General features: G+C 42.0%; 2 protein-coding genes across 10 annotated transcripts in view; one reads left to right on the forward strand and one right to left on the reverse strand.

Moving 5' to 3' along the window:
- Positions 1–13,446, forward strand: part of NECAB1 (N-terminal EF-hand calcium binding protein 1) — a 136,039-nt gene extending 122,593 nt beyond the window's left edge. The window contains exons 11-14 of one of the 4 annotated variants that reach the window (XM_090040296.1): positions 1,685–1,762; positions 3,573–3,675; positions 7,350–7,404; positions 12,892–13,446. In XM_090040296.1, coding sequence (XP_089896422.1) covers positions 1,685–1,762; positions 3,573–3,675; positions 7,350–7,367 — 199 coding nt within the window. In that variant the 3' untranslated portion in view covers positions 7,368–7,404; positions 12,892–13,446. Of the gene's footprint in view, positions 1–1,684; positions 1,763–3,572; positions 3,676–7,349; positions 7,972–12,891 lie in introns of those variants that run through there. The other 3 variants (XM_090040294.1, XM_090040295.1, XM_090040293.1) reach the window with 3 other exon arrangements.
- The window catches only part of C3H8orf88 (chromosome 3 C8orf88 homolog), a 43,553-nt gene continuing 26,692 nt past the window's right edge, over positions 3,686–20,546 (reverse strand). For 4 of the 6 annotated variants that reach the window (XM_090040299.1, XM_090040301.1, XM_090040300.1 and 1 more), the window contains 2 exons: positions 13,494–13,742; positions 3,686–5,021 (listed from right to left, as the gene is read on the reverse strand). In XM_090040299.1, coding sequence (XP_089896425.1) covers positions 4,950–5,021; positions 13,494–13,742 — 321 coding nt within the window. In that variant the 3' untranslated portion in view covers positions 3,686–4,949. Of the gene's footprint in view, positions 5,022–10,801; positions 12,371–13,493; positions 13,743–20,546 lie in introns of those variants that run through there. The other 2 variants (XM_090040298.1, XM_090040302.1) reach the window with 2 other exon arrangements.

Here is a 20,546-nt window from a genome sequence, read left to right on the forward strand (position 1 = left end):
TATCTATTATCTAAAAAATAGATCATTTCCTACAATATTACAGAGTATATTCAGTAAGCCGGTGGTGCCACCTACTGGTCATTTTCTGAGTATTAAGTTTTATTCTGTTATATGTAGTGCCTAACTACTTATTTGTATTGTACGATATGCTTTCCTTTGTCTAGCAGGAAATAATATAACCAATAAATCATGGGGACCCATTATACCATAAGATACCATCTGAGCCCAGTTTTCAAATACAGCTAATTAAATTTCCAGTCTCACATTTGAATGTTCAGATAGGTACATAAATATCCTATTTTATTTGAGCATCTGAATAAAACAACACATTCTGCTAATATTTGTATACTTGAAAGCTGGGCAAAAAAACCTAGACAATACAGTTGGAATTTTTTTTACTGTTTTCTGAGATTGTGGGCACTGTCAAGCAGAGGTTGCCTCTATGGTATTAGTACAGTAACTAGTATTCCACATCTGGATTCTACAAGTGGTATCACAATAAAAAATAAAAAATAAAAAAAAAATAGCCGTGAAAAAACTGGTTAAACAGTATTAGTAGCTGCCAGTAGTCATTTCATCTCTATGCACTGCCTAGCTGTGTGCTTTCACAGCACTCAGGTTCTGACCTACTTTGATATATTTCTTACATTTCAAAAAGAGCAACCAAAGTAATTCTTCAGTGCGATCTACTACACAACTGTGCTTCCTCTCTGTGGACTGTAGTGCCATCCACAAGCAGAGAAAAGTCCTACCCCTCTTTCCTCCTTGTGGAAATCACTATACTAGTGATTCTTAACCAAGGTGCAATAGCTTTAAGGGTTGGTGCTGTTAGGTGTGTAAATACCTACACATGATTGAGAAGATAAACTCAAAGATGGCAATCCATGCCATCAAAAACATTCTGCCCTGTTATGATCTTTCTGAGTTCTTTGTAACAGAATTGCTCTATTATTTTTTCAGTCAAAAAATGAACATGAGCTAAGAGCTGACAGTTTGAGTGGTGCTTTTGAGTCTAAAAAGGCTGAGCACTGCAGTGCACTATGTGGATTTAGGCCAAGTCTGTACTACAAAGTTTTGCTGGCATAGCTATATCAGTGAGTGTGAAAAGATCACATGCACCCGGCTGATGCAGCCATGCCAGCAAATCCCCCATTGTGGATGCTGCTAAGACAACAGATGAAGGATTTGTCAGCTCATGTAATTTGGGGAGGCCATGCAGCTCTGCTGGCAGCATATCTTTTGATGGTGAACACTGTTTTCATTAGGGGGCTCTGCTTACTCAGGTGTGCTGGCACTGCTATAGCAGGAGAGGTTCTGTAGAATAGACAAAACTGTTCTATACCAGAGCTAGATTAATAATGTTCTTTAATGTTGACCAGCTCTGGGAGAAAAATAACTCTAATGCTGGAAACAGTATGATATGTGAGCTTTCTAAAAAGAGTTCATCATAACCTTGCTGCTTACAAATATCATGCAATATATCACAGCTAAGAATAGAAAGGATTTCCCATCTTTCATACCAAATGCCTCTAACTCCATATGTTCGTTCCTGCAGCTACTGTATGCATGTTTTTTATATTAACCTCTATGTTTTGTTTATATTATAAATCATCTTGGAGAAAACGTGCTTTCTGATTACTTTGTGTGGGGGTGGATTATATTAATTCTGTCCTACAATTCTTAGTGTTTCCATACAGAAGCTTTCTAGCGAATCCCGCTTCATTGTCTATGAGTTCTGGGAGAACAGCAGTGCTTGGAATAGGTAAGGAAAGAGAAAGCCTTTTGCATTTCAGAGTGATTTGAAAGTTATAAAGCAACTGCATCCAAGTGACTCTAATTTACTTAATCTATTTTTTAATTAAATTCAACTACTGTTTCATAGCTGTAGATAAGCTTAACATGGTATTGGAACATCTAAGTGTTAGAAAGTCTAACTTGAGCAGGAAGAGGCTGAAGGTGAAGAGATGTAGCTCTGGGAGTTATCAGAATAGGAACAGCAGCTATACAGAAGGAAACAATAGGGGAATAAAAGATACTGGCATATGGTTGTTGACAATGAATAGTGATGGAGTCACAGGAGGAGATAGAAAGGCCACTGTCCAGCAAAACATTTGAGCACATTTGAGTAATCATTATAATTTCCACTAAGGTTTCTCAACCCATAATACAATGAACCCAGGAGTTCATTAGTCTTTTTGGGCCTTGGAAATTAATATGCCTATCAGTTATAGTCCAGACTGGAGAGGAGAGAGGATTTAGGGACCTGGGAAGAGATTAACAATTCTCTCTGAACTGAACTGTATAATAAAAGGTTCAGCTCACCAATCTCTGCTTTGGCTGAAGCTACTGCTTTTGGGTACCCTACACCTTCACTTCTGTTGCTGAAACCATCCTAGTAGTTCAAGCAGTATGCATTTATCTTCAAAACTGGAAATGACAGGATAGGTTACAGGAGTGGGCTGACATAAACAAGATGCGTTTCAATACTGACAAGTGCAGGGTGCTGCACTTAGGCAGTAGAAACCAGCAGCACACTTATAGAATGGGAAACTCCCTTCTTGAGAGCACAGAGGCAGAAAGGGATCTTGGAGTCATTATTGACTCCAAGATGAACATGGGACGACAATGTGAGGTCACGGTTGGCAGGGCTAACCAGTCCTTATCGTGCATCCACAGGTGCATCTCAAGTAAAGCCAGGGAGGTGATCCTCCCCCTCTATGCAACACTGGTCAAGCCACAGCTGGAGTACTGTGTCCAGTTCTGTGCACCCCACTTCAGGAGGGATGTGACAACATTGAAAGTGTCCAGTGGAGGACCACATGCATGATCTGGGGACTGCAGGGCAGACCCTACATTGAGAGACTGCGGGACCTAAACCTGTTCAGCCTTCACAAGAGAAGGCTGAGGGGGGACATGGTGACTGTCTGTAAACTCACTAGGGGGGACCAGAAGGGTTTGGGAGAGACACTGTTTCCCCTAGCGCCCCCTGGCATAACAAGGAACAATGGACACAAATTATTGGAGAGTAGGTTTAGATTAGACATCCGCAAGAACTACTTCACAGTTAGGGCGGCTAAGAGCTGAAACCAACTTCCTAGGGAAGTGGTGCTGGCTCCTACCCTGGGGATCTTTAAGAAGAGGCTTGATGCCTACCTGGCTGGACTCATTTGAGTCCAGTCTTTTTCTCTCACCCAGGCGGGGGGTGGGGGTTGGGCTTGAAGATCTACAAGGTCCCTTCCAACCCTACTTCTGAGTCTATGACGAGGACTGAAAAGGTACTTCACCATCACTGGAACACAGAAACTAGCATATGGGCTCAGAGCAATGGACCACCTGGTCCAGTAAGCGAAATCAGGTGCCTCAAGGGAAGGTTTTAGAATCACATAGCAAACAGCTCTGGGATAATCTGCCTCTCTCCTACTATGTTATCATCCTAGCCTCTAACAGAGAGTGGCTTAAGCCCTGAAGCACAAGGTTTAATATCTCTTTTCAAATACTTCATAAATACGACAACCAAAATATTCTTTCCTTCCTAAAATCTTGTTCTGTTTTTATCACATGTACTTATATAGCCACCTGCAGACAAACTACAGTAAGACATTCCAGAGGAGTAATGTGGATTTCCTGGAAACCCCTGAACTCATGACAACTATGCTAGTACCTGGTAATTACCAAGTTAGTCAAAATACTTAATTTCACATAGATTTCCAATTAACTAGCACATGCCACATATAAAACACCTGTAGAATTTGTTGTCTTTATTTTTTGTTGTTTCTTCTCTTTTTATTTTAAGCAGTAAAGGTTTTATATAGAGTAATACAAGTTTAAACTCATCAGCAACGTGATGATCCCCGTTTCCTATATAAGAACATAAAAACTGCTATAATGGGTCATATCAATGTTCCATCTAGCCCAGCATCTGGTCTCTGAAAGTGGATGCATTAGAGAAAGTATACAAGAGAGACAGGGTATACAAGTATACAGAACCCCCCTGTCATATCCTCCCAGTCACCGGCCAGAGATTACATCCAATTGTTATGTTTAATAGTTCCCCCCCCGATGGATTTATCCTCCACAAACTCGTCCAAACCCTTTCTGGGATCCAGTTATACTACTAGCCTCCACTTCTTCCAGTAAAAATGAGTTCCATGTGCTAATTATGCACCGTGTAAAAAAAGTATAGTTTCTTCTTTTTCAAACCTGCTTCCTGATCATTTCATTGGGCATCCCTTAGCTTTTATGAAACATGGTAAATAACAGTTCCCCATTTTTTTTTCCATATCCCTGTTGTACTTTTTCCTCTTATTACAGCTTGGCTTTTCCTATCGACAAGTTCTGGGCAGCTCCCTACTTAGTCTGTACAATTTTTTTATATTGCTTTTCTGAGGCACTGCAGGCCACATAATTAAAGTTATGTTTTGAATCTGGCCTTCTTGTCTAAGGTCAAGCCAAAAATTTGTGGCAAAGCTGGGAATGGAAACCATTCTCTCTTTCTAGAAACTCATTTGGGACAAGTCTGAAACTCTTTCCTCAAGCAAATTAACAAAAAGTACCCAGACTTAATAAGTTAAATTTGAACACTATTGCAACAGGGCTGCCTCTGATAGGAAGGGAACAGACTCTGTAACATAGGAGTTCCTTCAGTCCTGTGTCCTAACAGGAGCTTGTTTGAGCAAAACTTACTGAAGGGACAAAAAAATCTTACTGCAGAGTTTAGTGAATGATGCCATTTCTCACTCTAGTAGAAACAGACTTCATTGTGCCTAATATCTATGGCCATACCGGGGAAAAAAAAAAATCAGAAGAAAAAGTGATGTTCTAATCATGCTTGGCAAAAGTGGGGTTAACTTGAGATAAAGTAAAATGAGAGTCAAAAATATAAAATTCAGTCAGAAACTGGATTTAAAACATCGTGTTTAAAGCATCCACTCTGCCTTCTAAGTCAGATTTTAGTCTACAGCATTCCATCCTGGTAGATTATCACCATGGCAACAACAGTATTGTTCAACATGCATTCCCTGCTGGGAAAAAAATAGGAAAATTATGGTTAGTACATGCATAGTTCTAGGTTTTTTGTTTGTTTATAGCTTGTCTATATTTTTAGAAATTTATATTGTATATATTTTAAATATTCTTTTCATCATGGGCAGCAATTCCCATATATAGGTTCTAAAGGCAAATTTGTATTTAACATCTTAAAAGGTAGGAAAAATCATGGCTGCAAAGCCATTGGTATATTTTGTGTAACTGGCACGTACAGTGTACAGCAAGATCTGTGCAAGTCAGTGAAAGAAAAAACAAACCGTCTGCTACAATCACGAGACAAATACTTCTTAAAGCAAACTTAACCCAAGAAAGTTCAGATAAGATGCAACGTCTGCTTTTCAATATAATCCTACTTTTTACTTGATTCTCCAGCTAATTTAGCCACCTGAAGATACAAACTACTCTCTCTAAGATCCACACTTGGAGATCATAAGGAGAAACCCAATATTGGAAACATTTATATTTGTCTGCATATTCCCATGAATTTTAGTTGGACTATATTCAAAGTAAGGGCTACTCAAAAGAGTAAGTTTGCAGAAGCGGAGGATCCTCCTTGCAACAGTAGCCAGAGTAAGGTTACTGTCACTCAACAGAAGTACAAGCCTTCTGCAACTCTAACTCATTGCATACGGCAAGGCAACAGTGCCCTCCTCCCCCCACCAGATTTAGCCTGACAGCTTTGGGCTCTCTAACCATGAATCAGACCCAGTAGCCTGGAGCTTTCTTTACATGGATTGAGTTTGATGCTCTCAAGTACGCTTGCCCTCAACATCAGCTTAGACAATGTCAGTAGGGCTGAGTGAAACGGCACCATTTTGTTTTGACTTCCGTTTCGCCATTTCGAAACACTGTTCTGTTTTGTTTCATCAAAAACGTTTCACCATTTCAACACGTTTTGACGTTTCACCCGCAGGCTATATGGAGAATCACAAAAATGCCTACAACTTTTGTCATTTCTTGCCCTATTTGGATGAAAAGGGATGGTAGCCCTTTCTGAAGGCATGCCAAGTTTCAAGGTGATAGATAGGTGCATGGGTTTCTGAGAAACTGAACCTCAAACTGTTCAGAGTAAGATTCATATCACTTGACAGCAGTGGCAGCCTGCAGTCATCCTGCATGTAGGGCCCCTGGATCTGCACATGGGGTTTCAGCAGGCTGTTGCTGCCAGCTGGGGAAATAGCCCAGAGCTACCATCATCACCAGCTAGCAAAGGCAGCCTGCTGACATCCCAGATCATCTTGGGGACCGCGTCCCCCAGGAAGAGCTGGGGGAAGTGATCAGAGAGCTGCAGGGAAGACTGGGGAGCTGGGGAATCCAACCGGGAACTGGGGCAATGTTCAGGGACATGTTGAGCAAAGGTCCTTGGCTCATATACGTATTAGTTGTCAAGATGTAGACATGTTTTAAATAAAATTAATTAGATTCTCCCCTTCTAAAGTTCAGAACCCTGAACATTCCCCCAGCTCCCAGTTCAATTCCTCCAGCTCTCTGATCGCTTCCCCCAGCTCTTGCCAGGGGCGCAGGCCCCCGTATCTGCATGCCAGGTTTCAGCAGGCTGCCCCTGCAGACTGAAGCAAGTGGCAGCACTTCAGTCTTCCTAGCACTCGGCGCAGGCTGCACCAAGCAGCTGCCGCTGGTTCCAGCCTGCAGCAGCAGCCTGCTGAAACCCCATGCACAGATCACGCACCCCCCGCCTCAGGAAGAGCTGGGGAAATGATCAGAGAGCTGGGGAATCCAACTGGGAGCTATATGTCAGTATCAGAGCAGTCTTCCCCCACCCCTTCCCTCTCCCTAGTTTGTTTAGCTGCAAGCAAGCCCGGCTTCAAAACTCAAAACATTTCAAAGCTTTCAAAACGTTTCAAAGCTGTTTCAGAACCTTTTGTTTCATTTCAATTTCACTGTTTCAAGTCTGGAACACCCATCAAAATTTCACGCAGCCCTAAATGTCAGTGCTCAACAATTCCCTCCATCCATTGCTCACATAATTCAAGCAGCTTAAGCAATGAATGCTGGTATCTGAACTCAGATGGACCAAAGGAATAAACTCATGCTAAGTACAATTTCATTAGATAGTACCAAAGCAAAAACTTTAGGAGAGAATCCAATTGATTTTACTTAAAACACGTCTATATCTTGACAGCTAATATGTATCTGGGCCAAAGACCTTTGCTCAGATGTGACTATTGCCTTTAGGGTATCATGCCCTGGAACCTTATTTTGGGACAGCTGATAAAGAGAGAGGAGAATCAAGACTGAGGAAATAAAATGTTATTTTGTCAGTAATTATATTTTTCTTTTTTCAGCTTCATGGTGGGTCCTGAACAACAACTAAGGCTTTCTTTAGGATTCCAATTAATGGTAAATGTTACATTTTGCATAAAACAGCATCCGTACAGTGGTCTATAGGTGCTATATAGCTATTGGACAGTGATGTAACATTGTTCATCATAGGTGCAGTCTTTTCTATTTTAAAACATGGCCCCATTCTGTATTTATTACCTTCTCTCCTAGTCATTATCTTGGTGAAATAATGTATTTTGTACAAGCTTATGTAGGACAATTATGCCCTTGCTATATTGTTAGGTATGCGTTTTCAAACCGGCCAAATTGTACATAAGTGTCTTATAAAATGTTACCATTGTGACTGCAAGTACTTTACAGTGACTGTTTTTACCTTTACACCAATAAATAGCTAATGATCCAAGCTGCTATTTTGTTTTTTCAAAGAAACATGCATGAACTTGAACGCACTTATTTTCATGAATTTCTACTTTTCCATTTCTAATAAAAGCTAATCTGAGAGCCCCAGGGTAAATTCTGTACTAGCAAAGAACCTCACCTAGATGAATTACATTCTTAGAGAAAGCAAAAGGAATTAGAAAAGGAAACAAGAAGGGAATTGAATATCATTTCGACATTCAAATCAGCCATCAAGACCAAATACCAAGAATGTAAAAAAGTTGTAGTTCCAAGTTAGTTCAACACTGTACTGAGCACTTAAAAATCAGTTACGAACATAAAACATGAAATTCTCTAATAGTGTCCCTTATACTATAAAAAAATGTACCCTCCTTACAATATCAAGTTCCACAAGTAGGGGTGCATCTATAGAGATTTTGGGGGCCCAGTACAATAGCCGATATTTAAGGAGGCATATCGGCTGATCTGACATTCCAGTATGGTGGAAGGGAAGGGGAGAAAGAAGGGGTGTGGGGGGACAGATCAACCCCGCCCCACAGTAAGGGATGGGACAGGGGCAGGCACTGCCCAGCCAGGGGGGTGGGGGAACGCAGGATGGAGGCATGGCTCGTGGGGTGGGGGCAGCTCCTGCTGCTGCTTGCACCCCAGATCTGTGCGGCATGGGGTGGGCTGCAGCTGCGGGCTGGAGCCTGAGCCAGCACTGTGCAGGGCTTTTCATGCTGGGGGCTGGGCTCAGAGTAGCCTCCAGTGGCACTGGGGGGAGGCTGCAGCCACCCCATAGCTCTGCTTCCAGCCCTGCGCCGCCACCTAATGCAGCCCCAGCTGAACACCCCGCCTCCACCTGAGCGCCAGGTAAAGCTGGGGCTGTGCCAGGCAGTGGTATGGGGCTGGAAGCGGAGCTACGGTGAAATCTGGGGTGGCTGCAGCTTCCTCCCAGCACTGCCAAAGCCTGCTCCAAGCTGAGCCCGGTAAAAAGAGCACAGCGCCGGCTGTACTCCGCAGCTGCAGCCTGCCCTGTGTTCCCACCTTCCCAGGGTCCCCACATGCCCCCACCCTCCTGGGGTACAAGCAGCAGTAGGAGCTACCCCCACCCCATGAGCTGCACCTCCCTCTCATACCCCCCCTCAGCTAGGCAGTGCCTGCTCTTGCTCCCTCCCTCACCGCAGCAGAGTTAATCTGCCCCCCATATCCCTTCCTTTCCCCCCCACCTTTCCGACTTACCAGCTGGAGGCAGCTTTCCATGTTGCTGGCTCTGCTCCGTGTTGTGATGCGGCTAAGCGCAGCACGGGCATTTAATCAGCCAGATTATCAGCCCCATTCGGCCGATATCAGATATAGACAATTTTCTTTATAATCGGTACCAATCTAATATCGGGCCAATGTATTGGTGCACCTCTATCCATAAGTCATACTAGCTAAAATACTTAAGTGTCTAGGATTTCAAAATCCAAAAAAACAAGCAAACAAACAAAAAACACCCCAAAACAAAAGACCCAAAAAACCCAATATAAAGTAATGCAGAATTACAGGAAACTATACACTTATGTTTATGTCCTCCCCTCCTGGTATGAGGGCTTACTAGTTAATTGAGAACTGAAGTAAAATGTAGACCATGCTTTCCACTTGCAGTTTAATTACATATTGGTGCATGTTGGAGAAGTACCAATTGGCTTACTCTGAACTTTAGTATAGTGTTTTTCAAGCAATGTGCCGTGACCCTGTTTAGATGTGCAAATGCCTAAACATTATTTCACAAGACATGAACCCCAGAATTTTTAACCATAGTGTCAAACACATTATGACATAGTGTATTCTTTCTGATTTCTTTGCAACAGAATCAGTCAGTTTTCCATAGTGTAAAAACAAGTGAAATCTAAGACCTGCCATTTTCTGAGGAGTGCCTTAAGTCTGAAAAGGTTGAGTACCATCATGTTAGCATATCTATATACACATACACGTGTTCAGGTTAGTGGAAAACGTATTCATCTCTAGTTATACAGAAAAGCTTGGCTACTAGTAGGATAGAAAAAGAAATCAGAGCTTCAGCAGATGATATCAGGCCCAGGAGATAACACACTTTCCTTTATCTCTATAAATGCGGTGCTGCACAACAGTGCTTGAAGACCGAAAATATTCCATCTATTTTATTTTCTATTAAATATTTGCTATTTTCTTTTCAGACAACTCTTATTGTTAAGTGTTTTAACCTTCTAGCTTTGGAAAAGTCCCTGACATTTTCTATTTTTGTTTTCACTAGATAAAAGTAATCCAATTTAGAATGAGATAGCTGGCTGCATTAGCTTGAAGTCAGGCAGAAGGCCTGGTAGAGGTTCACCTTCCAAACTAGCTGAAAATCAGAGATGTACGCCTTTTCTGATTAAGTGAGCTCTTGCTCACAAAAGCTCGTGCATCCGATTCCATTAGTCCATAACTGTAGTTCTCAACCTTTTTAGATGCAAGGTCCCCATGGAAAATTCCATCTCAAGTTTTCCCTTGCTTTGACTCCTGAGAAATAAGAGAGCATTTCTTCTGCTGTCAGGAATGCAGAATCACTGGTCTATAACGTGCATCTCTAGTCTGCCCTCTGTCTGGTTTAGAATACAACACAAAACCTAAGTCAGAGAGAAAAATTACAGTAAATCAAACAATCTTCTTGCAAAAGCAGAAATATTCCCTGTTATGTGTTCACCAATACTCCATACAAGTACTAACTCACAACTGACAAGAATGTGAAAAAAATTGGGCAATTCAGATCAAACAGCTGTGCTTAAGATCCTGATCTCTCAAGCATGCACCGAGTACAAAGCTACCTAAGGGGTCACTGTGATAGAATCTATAGCAGGGGCAGGCAATTAAATTTTGGCTGAAGGTTCGTATAAGGTGTTTTGGTGAGCTGTCAATGGCCACATGGGTAGCCCTGCCCTGACAGTTGCCCTACCTGCTGGTCACTGTCTTGGGACTGGAAGTCCCACCCCTAACCCCTGCCACCAGACATCCCTCCCCTTGCCCCCTGGGAATACTTCTTTTGGGAAGGGGATTGCCATCTTAGAACCAGAAGAAAACCAAATCATACTGCAAGTCAAACACCTACTATAACATATTTTAATTTCATAACAACAGATATTTTTGTCATGATTTGTGTTCACATAGTGTATATAAAGGTGATTGCATGGAGAACAGCCAGGAGATGCACAGGCAAGGGCTGCTGGGAAATAGAGTCCAGCTGTGGGCTGGATCGACCATTTTGCTTACCCTTGCCTTAGGCTAGGCAGCGGTTTGAACTCTGGTCTTCCCTTTCCTGTGGTACCTAAATTGAGGCATCCACAGGAAGGATTTGGATATGGTCTTTTAGCCCTAGGAGAAGTTAAAAATGTTATAAGACCTGGGATAGACTGAAATTGTCTTTCAACATGTATTGTGGAGCTGCTAAAGGGGAACAGCACATCTACTGCTTACCCCCACTTATACAGAAGTTTTGTAATTGCTGTACTGGATTTTAAACAGACTTATGCAAACAGATTGCACTTGCAGAATTATTTTAATTGATATACAAGGTAACAAAAAATTACAATGATTTTCTGAAACTGCTGCTATGGCTACAGAGACAAAAAAAAAAAAGACCAATATTAGGAGAAAATCCAGGATTTTTTTTGACATCTTTAGACTTCATAGCTTGGAAAAAGAGTAAGAAGAAAAACCTCATATGTAGCACAGAACTGTGCCAGGTTTTAGGATTAGTTCTGTTAGCAAGTTACCCATCTTCTAGTTCAACTTGAATCCTTTCTAGGAAATATAATCTGTTCTAGGAGAAGGATTAATTTCACTTTCAGGAGAGTTCTGTACATACTAATAAGATAAATAACTAAAACTAACTATATTAATACAATAAAACAAACACTAATAGTTCAGTACTGTTCTTAAAGCTCGATTTATACAGCCAAAAGTTTGCTGTATACATATACACGTCCTGATATATTCTACTTTAGAAACAGCATTAGATGCCTCTAATTATATACTACGTTTCTGGATTCTGCTGTCATTTATTACTTCTATTAACAGCAAATGAACTATCAACAACTATCCTGCCTTTCATTTAAAGAAAACAGATGTTTAATATTTTGAAAAGAGGAGCACATGTGTAGCCATAGAATACATGGGGTCATTGTGTGCCACTGTGAAGAATTACTGACGAGAAATCAAATAAATTTTAAGAGAAATTCACCAGATACAGATCAAATTACATACACGTTTAAAAATTGTTAGACACCATTTGTCATTCATTCATTTGTTAATGAAAATCAGAAAGTTTACAGGCAAATTTTGACTCAAGTATTGGTTCAAAACAGGTAGTTCATAACTTCAGACAAAAAGGTGAGGTTAGGTCAAAGAAGGCTGGCCGAAATAAATGTCTTGTTTTCTTTTCTTTTTCTAAAAGAAGGACCAAGTTTACATGCATTGTAATCTGTAGTTCAACAGATTATAATTAAATTAAGGTCCAGATATTTTAAGGCATTTAGGTACCTAAAGTGGGCTTTAGTCCAGTTCATATGTAGTTGTATAAAATCTGGATTTTTGATCTTCAAAAAGGACCTGTCATTTTTTGCACAAATAAAAAGTTGTTTTCCTGTAAGACAAACAGACCTCAAAATTACTGCAAAGTTATAAAATAATCTAAACATTCATTTACTAGTTTTATTTAAAGTTTTATTAGTATTTTATGATAATTCAGAGAAATGTAAACATGCAGGATCGTAAAGAAATTACAGGTTAATTAAATACCTTTTAAAAATGTTAGTCATTTGCCGTTTTAAGCATGCAGTTTGAGCTGCCTGACAACAAACAGATTTCCAGAAGCAACAATCAAGCTGATGAGTACTGTGTGTGGATCCAGAAAAGTAATCTAAATTAAGGTAGCCAATATGAATATTTTAAAACAGCTGTTACTGCACAGTCCTAAGTATCTAGCACTTTTCACAGAGGCAAAAAAGTACCAGTAAATTCCACCACTGATAAACATGTGCTCCAGGAACTCCAGGTCACATATGCATTTTGCTAGCGTAAATTTGATTGGCATGTGCACCTTGTCCATCTTTGTGCCTTATACCGAGTAGTGTATGCGTCACTGTCGTTCTTTCTCCACTGCAGCTTCCATAGTCACATACTGGAATGCACGAAGGAGCAACATTCCCCTGGATGAACTTCTAAGGCAGTGAACTAATTTAGGAGACAGGTGCTGCTGAGATAGTTTTATTCACTTCCAACTGAAGAACTGCCAGGCCAATAAAGGTATCAACCCAGAAGACCCCCCCACCATCACACAGAATGTCAAGATTTGGAATCCTATGCATATATCTCAAGAACAAGGATATATTATGAGACTACTTTAACTCTTAGCTGGTGAAGGAAATTCTATGACCCAATAATATGACCTCTTCAAATCCACTTTGTCTTTGGTTAGGAGGCAGAGCAGGCTTCATTCTTTCTGTAAGCTAAACTAAACCTTGCACAAGAGGCTGCAACCTCTTGAGATACAAACCAAAAGCCCCACAACAACAAAAAAGGAGGCTTGAATACTTTAATTTGAATGGGACTTTCATCACCTCAGGCCTTAGATAAGCCTAAAAATAAATACATTACCTTGTAAAATACCATTTCAACTAGTATTTGAGAGAGAAGGACAGGGAAAGAGAGAACGTCATGTTGTTTTATATCAGAGGATGCCCATATATAGCAATCAAAACACACACCTTCAACCTTGTCTTCATGGACCCCAATTCTTGTAGCGCAGGGGTGTCAAACATAAGGCCCATGGGGTACAGAGCTCTGCTGGGGATGCTTCTCAGTGGAGTGAGCAATGGCTGCATTAGCCCATGTGGCTCCCCAACACTGTTCACTCTGCTGCCGCTTGCCCCGCTACTAGAGGTAGATCCAGATCTGTCCAGTGAGAAGCCACGTAGTCCACATTCAGCCCAGGGAGCCAAGTGCATTTGACATCCCTGCACAAGACAATAATTTAGAAATGCTGCAGTTGGCTGGAAGGTACACCTCCAATAAATAAAAAGGACAGAGGTGGTAGGTGTTTGACCATGGGAGGGAAGGGAGTTACAGCCACCCCCTGAAATTAGAAACAGTCATGAAGACTAGCTCTTTTCAAAATCATACATAATCATGGAGACCAGTCTTTAGCAGTAGCTACAGTTTTAACTCTAGTTAAGTAGGAAAAGGAAGGCAAGTCAGCTGAAGATTATGCTCTGTCCCTGTTGTATGCAGTTATATCTGGGGAGAAAAATTCTTCATTCTGACTTTCAAAAATAGAAACAGGTATATATGTGAGAAAATATGGAAATTTCCAATTCAGACATATGGTAGTGGCAAAACTTTGCTACAAATGGAACAAACTGCCAGCCTGTACTCTAAGGAGATATTCTTAAACAAACAAAACTCTTAAGGGTAATTTATAAAAGACATAAGGTAAGCCACAGAGTTCAGAGTGGAGTCTTGGAAGCGACTAGCAAGAAGGAAAAAAACCCCCACCAACTTGAAAGTACACTGAGAGTAAATCAGTTTATGCTGAATCAGTCTGCAATTTCAGTAATGACAGGAGAGCTGCAATTCCAATATTCATCTAAGCAAATAAGCTCTAAGATTAAAAAAAAAAAAAAATCAACTTCCAAGATCAAATACAGAAACTAGTTTGGTAATATTTCTTGCAGTTTTACCTATTGTATGTAGTTTAGCTTTCAGAAAAGTGAAGTATTACTGAAATAACTTGCAGCTGGAACAAGGAATTTTTATAGTATGACTGGCAAGCTAGTATGAAATAGTGGTATCATCACTGGAACTCTTGCATATCCAGTGTCTACTTGTGCAACATTTAATGCAAGATCACATCATAGGACCTCAAGCATTTGCTTACCCCCCCCCACCTTTTTAGGAACAGAAGGATCTTGTTTGCTCCACTGAAAAGTTACCATATTTTTTCAACTACAACACAACCCCACAATAATTAGACTCTATATATGGAAAATGTATACATTTGTTATAATTTTCCAGCTACAGAATCTAATTATTGGAAGTCTGCCTTGACTTTGTCCCCCACCAATGGCTACAGCAGGGAAAACAAATCTGGAGGGGAGTGAGGTCAGATAGCCTACTTCCCCTTTTTCCCCCTACTTTCTACTGTCAGACCCTACTTCTTTGAACACATGGAACTGAGGAGCAAATTTAAGAGCACTGACCTTGAATAAACATAATTTAACATATGGTCAAATTACTACAGGTACCCATAGACTCAGTTCATCCAGAATCAATGCATTTTACCTTTCTTGCAATGCTGCAACATTTAGCGCAGGTACTCCACAAACATGCTTTTAAGCAACACTTTTGCACCGACTTTATATAAAAGTAGAAACTATTTTTGGGGGGGAAATGTTTTTGTATCCCAGGTTAAATTAGCCAAATTAGATCCAAATCCTTTTGCTTGAGCAACACTCAAACATCATGTGCGACTCTGCAAATGGCAAGTATCCTCCACCCCAGATTTTTCAGCGTGGGTCTTCAGATGCTCCCAAATCCATCGGCAGGCATCCTACATGCAAGTGCAAGCCTGGAGCCTTGAGGTTCAGATGCCTGCAAGTCTCACTTGCCCTTAACCAAAAGCCACAGAAGCAAGCTAGGGAGAAGTCCCCCATTCCCATAAACTAGGTGTGTGGCTAAGATCCTCCAACTGAAAGCTGGCTATGGGTAGCTAATAATAAGACTGGTAGGGCATCCTGTCTGCAGTGCATTGGACAGGGGTGTACCTCCCACTACACAATGCCATTTAAATCCATCTTGGTTCTGGTAAAGGACAAGTGCAACAACTACACTCGATCTTATAAAGTACAAGCTTTTTTTTTTTTTTGGAAATGTTTTTGTTAGCCAGGTAAGTTCCAAATCCTAATTAGTCGGATACTTTCTAAATCCTTTTGATAATTCAAAAACCATATGTGGCCCTACTACCAGCAGATCCATGGAGCTTCCAGCCCTGAATTCTGCAAGTTGATACTTTACCACTGGCCAATCTGATTTAGAGAGGTGGCAAAAAACCAACAAACAAAAACAAACAAACAAAAAAACCTACTTGGAACCAGTGCCACTGACCGCCATTCTTGTGTATTAGTTCCCAAATGAAGAACTCCATTTCCCAAACTCTGAGGAATATGATTCATTACATACATGACAGCATGAACTGCCCCTAAGTAAAATCACATTACATTTTCTAAGTTTATTTTTCAAAATATGAGAGGTAGGAATTGCATTTCCCTACTGTGTATAATTTAATGAGGATTTAAACCTGATGGCTAAAAAGAGATGTGAATAAATTAACATTACTGCAGCTAATTATATCTTGAGTAGAGCCATAACTAAATAGTTTTCAAGAGAAGATTTTCTATGAGAAATGTCTATTTTTGGAAACTAAAGAGTTTATGAATCAGCCCATGACTAGGACTTGTCAAGGCTAAAGATATGATTAAACTGTCAGTTGCAACAACAAAAAAGGATCAATAATTACTCTTCAAAATCTGACTGTCATTTTTAGATACAGAAGGACAATCTAGCTCAAATATAGGCACTAATCTGAGAAATAAATTAGGGCAAGTTTATCCAACTGGCAGCCCCTGGGCCACATGCAGCCTGTGAGCAGTTAAGTTGCTGCCCTCAAGCCCCTGCTGCACCACTGCTTCACCTATTGCTCTGACTGTGATAGCAGCCAGAGTTTCCAGGTTTCCCTATCCCTCCTCTAAGCAAGGCTTCCTGCCTGTGTCCCAGGGGTTGGGACAATGCAATCCAGCGCAGACTGAAGGTGATTCTAAGCCATGTGGGGAGATCGTATCTGCACAAGGCAATTGTAGATGGGGAGCCTGGTGCACTAGTGGGGGTGGAGGGATGCCCACAAGAGCAGGTGTTGTAGCAGAGAGGATGGGAAGGGATCATGCTCACATGGTACAGCAGGAAAGCAAGGAGGGAGGTTGGACAGATGCTTCATGTGGACCATCATCCACATGGACTGGTGGCCTGTGGCTTGACTGCTACAGCCTGTGAACCCCAGGGGCTTAGAAGTAGGATAGCCCTGAATTAAGGTATTCCCACCAAGGGACAGGATATCCAACAACAATAAGTAAAGACTAATGCTTTAATAAGGGGGTCCCCTATGGTTCAGTGGTAGAATCCTTGTCTGCCACACAGGAGACCTGGGTTCAATTCCAAGACAAAATACAGCCATGGAGGACCCAAAGGTCTGGACCCAGTCTGCCCTTTGAATTGTTTCAGTGGCTTGAAGGTGGGGGGATGGAAGGTCTGGACAGCCTCCGCTCCTTCAAAAACTCCTTCCTAGGCATATATATCAAAGGTCTGGGTGACCTCTCATGCATACACCATGATCTGGAAGGATCAAAGGTTGCCAAACCAAATAAACTAATGCTTTAATGTTGAGAACACAGTTAGTGCATTAAATGGGTATGCATGGAACTATGTAGATGGACATTTTTCTTTCTGCACAAGATCGCTCATCTGAGTAGACAAGCCTTAAAACCAGGTTGTAAAAAAGAAAAATGAAGATAAGTTATTAGACATAAATCTACTGGATAGCAAAGGCTGCTGGCAGATTCCAAAAGAAAACAGAGGGTGGTCATTTGCCTGTACAAGGGGAAAAATAATTAAAATCAAAACTGGACATTTGATACCTCTATACTTCTTCAAAGGCTAATTTCCATAAATACTATGTAGTTAAAAGAAATTTAAGATAGGTTCTTAGGGTCAACGACTGTAAACTGGCTCCACCTGAAAGTGCCTGTGTGGAAAATAGCATTAAGCATATTTTGAGATGGGATGCAGAATGCATGCAAAAGATAAACAGTATACAGTGCTGGACAGTGGGTGCTGACCATAGCCCACAGCCTGACACACTGCTTTGGATATTACCTCTCAAGTTTATGAGGTGGAAGTCTGAGCTGCTGTGAAAATCCCTTCTAAGTACATGCTGTCTAGAAAAGGAAGCTTCTAGCACTTGAGGTGTCATACTGAAACGTGGCACTACTCAGTCCACTAGCACAGCTTTCCAGAGAGGAAGCCCTCATGTACCAATGGCTTTCCAAACAATGGCTCACAGCTATGTTGGGCCTAGCTCCCTTACCAATCAAACCAATAAAGGCTGTATTAATTTAATGTGGGAATGGCACAGCATCAAGGAAACAGTCTTAAAAAGTTACTCAGTCTCAAGATAGAAGATGCAGATGTTACAATCTTAATGGACATTCCCACAAAAGTTTCCCAGCGCATCACTGAAGACAGGTTTCCTGACCAAGTCAGGAAGCACATCCAACAAAGCATTGCTTTAGGCTACTACCGAGTGTGGTAACAAACACAACCCTTTGAGCAGCCAACCATTACAGTTTCAGCATATAGATTCTCATTGTTATGTCCTAGCAGTATACACAGTATACACATTCTTTGACTTGGAAGAGGACTGGTACTTGCTGCACCTCAATTACAAAGGAAACTAAACTGACTTAAGAGCAGGGCTGTCCAATGGGTGGCCTGTGGGCTGCATAGTTGACACACAACTCTCAGGCTCCCACCTGGCCACTGCTGCTGTTACTGCTCTGGCTGAGGCAGCTGCTGGGATCTTGGGGTTCCCACTCCCTCCTCTGGCCTCCACTGTTTGACCCAACCCGAGAGAGAGGGAAGAAGTGGGGCAGCTCAACACAGCCCACAGCGCTGGGTGGGGGCATTGCCCAGAGTGCCTGTGCAGCATAGTGCAGTGGGAGAGCCCACAGCCAGGCACCCAAAGGTGAGGTAGGATGCTGCATGCACTGCAGCAAGGGGGGCCAGCCCATGTGCTGCAGGAGCATCCATGTACAGTGAGAGGAAGGGGAAGCACTTGCACACATACAGCATGTAACCTGGGGATCTGTGGACCCTACGGCTTGCAGATGCCACTGGCGCAGCCCATGCAGCATTCTAAGCTCCTGGCTGCTTAGAAGTTGTACAGCCCTGCTTCAGAGGATGCAAATCATTTTTTTCCCCTCTTGTACTTTTGGACAAATACATTTAATAGCACAAGATTTCTCCATATTTTGTTACGCCTCCTGCTGTCCACTTTTCCCTCAAACACTGAATCCCCTCCATATATACACAAGAACACCAGCTAAACTAGAGCAGATATTAGCGTAACTGGAATTAAGACCCTGAATGCCCTCAGCTCACAATCTGTGAGCTGCACCGAGACCATTCAACTGATGGGCTTTCACAATTCAACTGTGTACTTTTTTATTTTTTAACTAGTACATGGTGGCAGAGACACTGCTATCAGTATTTAAAGGTGAATTAACTACAGGCATCAATCTACACAGACATCAAAGTGTTATAGCAAGGCATTAAAGGCACATCTATACCACTCACTGCAGCTGGCAGCACTGTGCTAAAACATGCCATGTACACTACACTACTGCCCACATCAAAAGCAGTCTAGTTGCATTAATGCACCAACTGCCTCTACCTCCTGTGATAAACTGATAGTTAACCCCTCTCCCCCTCACCAGCAGCACAAAAACTGCCATACTACCCTCAGTTCAACAGGTAGTGCACACAGAACAGTCCAGACTTTCAGCATGGCACCATATAGCACAGGGGTGGGCAATTATTTCAGGCAGAGGGCTGCTTACTGAGTTTTGGCAAGCCATCAAGGACTGCATGACAAGCAGTCAGGGGCAGATAAACATTAATTTTCTAAATTTTTTAGGGGTCCCATGGGCCAGATAGAATGGTCTGGCAGGCTGCATCTGGCCCACAGGCCGTATTTTGCCCACCCCTGCCATAGCAGGTAAGTGAGCAGCGTAGATTTTGGGGCTCTGTGAAACAGCAGCACTCTGCTTCAACTTCTGTTCTGATGGAACAGCATTTCATTTCAAGTTCTGCTTCGTTTTGAAAGCACTGTTCTGTTCCATTTCACTGAACCAGTTTTGCTGTTTTGACATTTCACCCATAGGCTATAATGGGGAAGCACAAAAAAGCCTATACCTTTGTCATTTCTTGCCTGATTCCAATGAAACTTGCAGGGGTGGTAGCTGCTTCTGAGGGCATGAAGCCTGCCAAGTTTCAAGATTGGTGCAGGGGTTTCTAGGAAACTGAACCTCAGGCTGCTGACAAGCAGGAGCTGGGGAGCAGGAGCAGCATCCTATGATCTGGCAGGCAGATCAGGGCCCGCACTCCCAGGAGGAGTCCAGCAGAGCCCCCACAGCCCTCCCGGGAGTGCGGGCAATCCCCCAGTCTGCCTGCCAGATCACAGGTCACTGCTCCTGCCACTAGGGACCCAGCGCTGGAGAATTCAGCCTAGCTGGGGGAAGCACCTCCTGCAGCCAGGCTCAGTTCACAGCGGCTAGCAGCGCTGGAGAACTTGGTGCAGTTGCAGGGGAAGCACCTCCTTCAGTCTAGTCAAGTTCCCAGCAGCTTGCAGTGCTGGGGGAAGTCACCATTAAAACCAAACATGCTGGACAGACAACAGCAGAAAATTATGCTACCAGTTCATGTACTTTTACTACACCAACCTTTGTTGTATCAGACTCCTTGTGACAGTTTGGGAGACCATTCGGACTTGAAACCTAAACCATTTAAACATAACCATGTTTTCAGGAGACATTTGGGGAAAAACTAAGAAGTACTGTGGGTATTTGAGCTATGTTTTCAAATTGCTATGGCAATACCTGCATGCACACAGACAAGACAATGCAGATAATGAATTTGGAGAATTCTACGTGAAA

This window comes from Crocodylus siamensis, chromosome 3, assembly GCF_052110815.1.
Source record: "Crocodylus siamensis isolate JL-2025a chromosome 3, ASM5211081v1, whole genome shotgun sequence".
In the NCBI taxonomy this organism is placed as follows: Eukaryota; Metazoa; Chordata; order Crocodylia; family Crocodylidae; genus Crocodylus; species Crocodylus siamensis.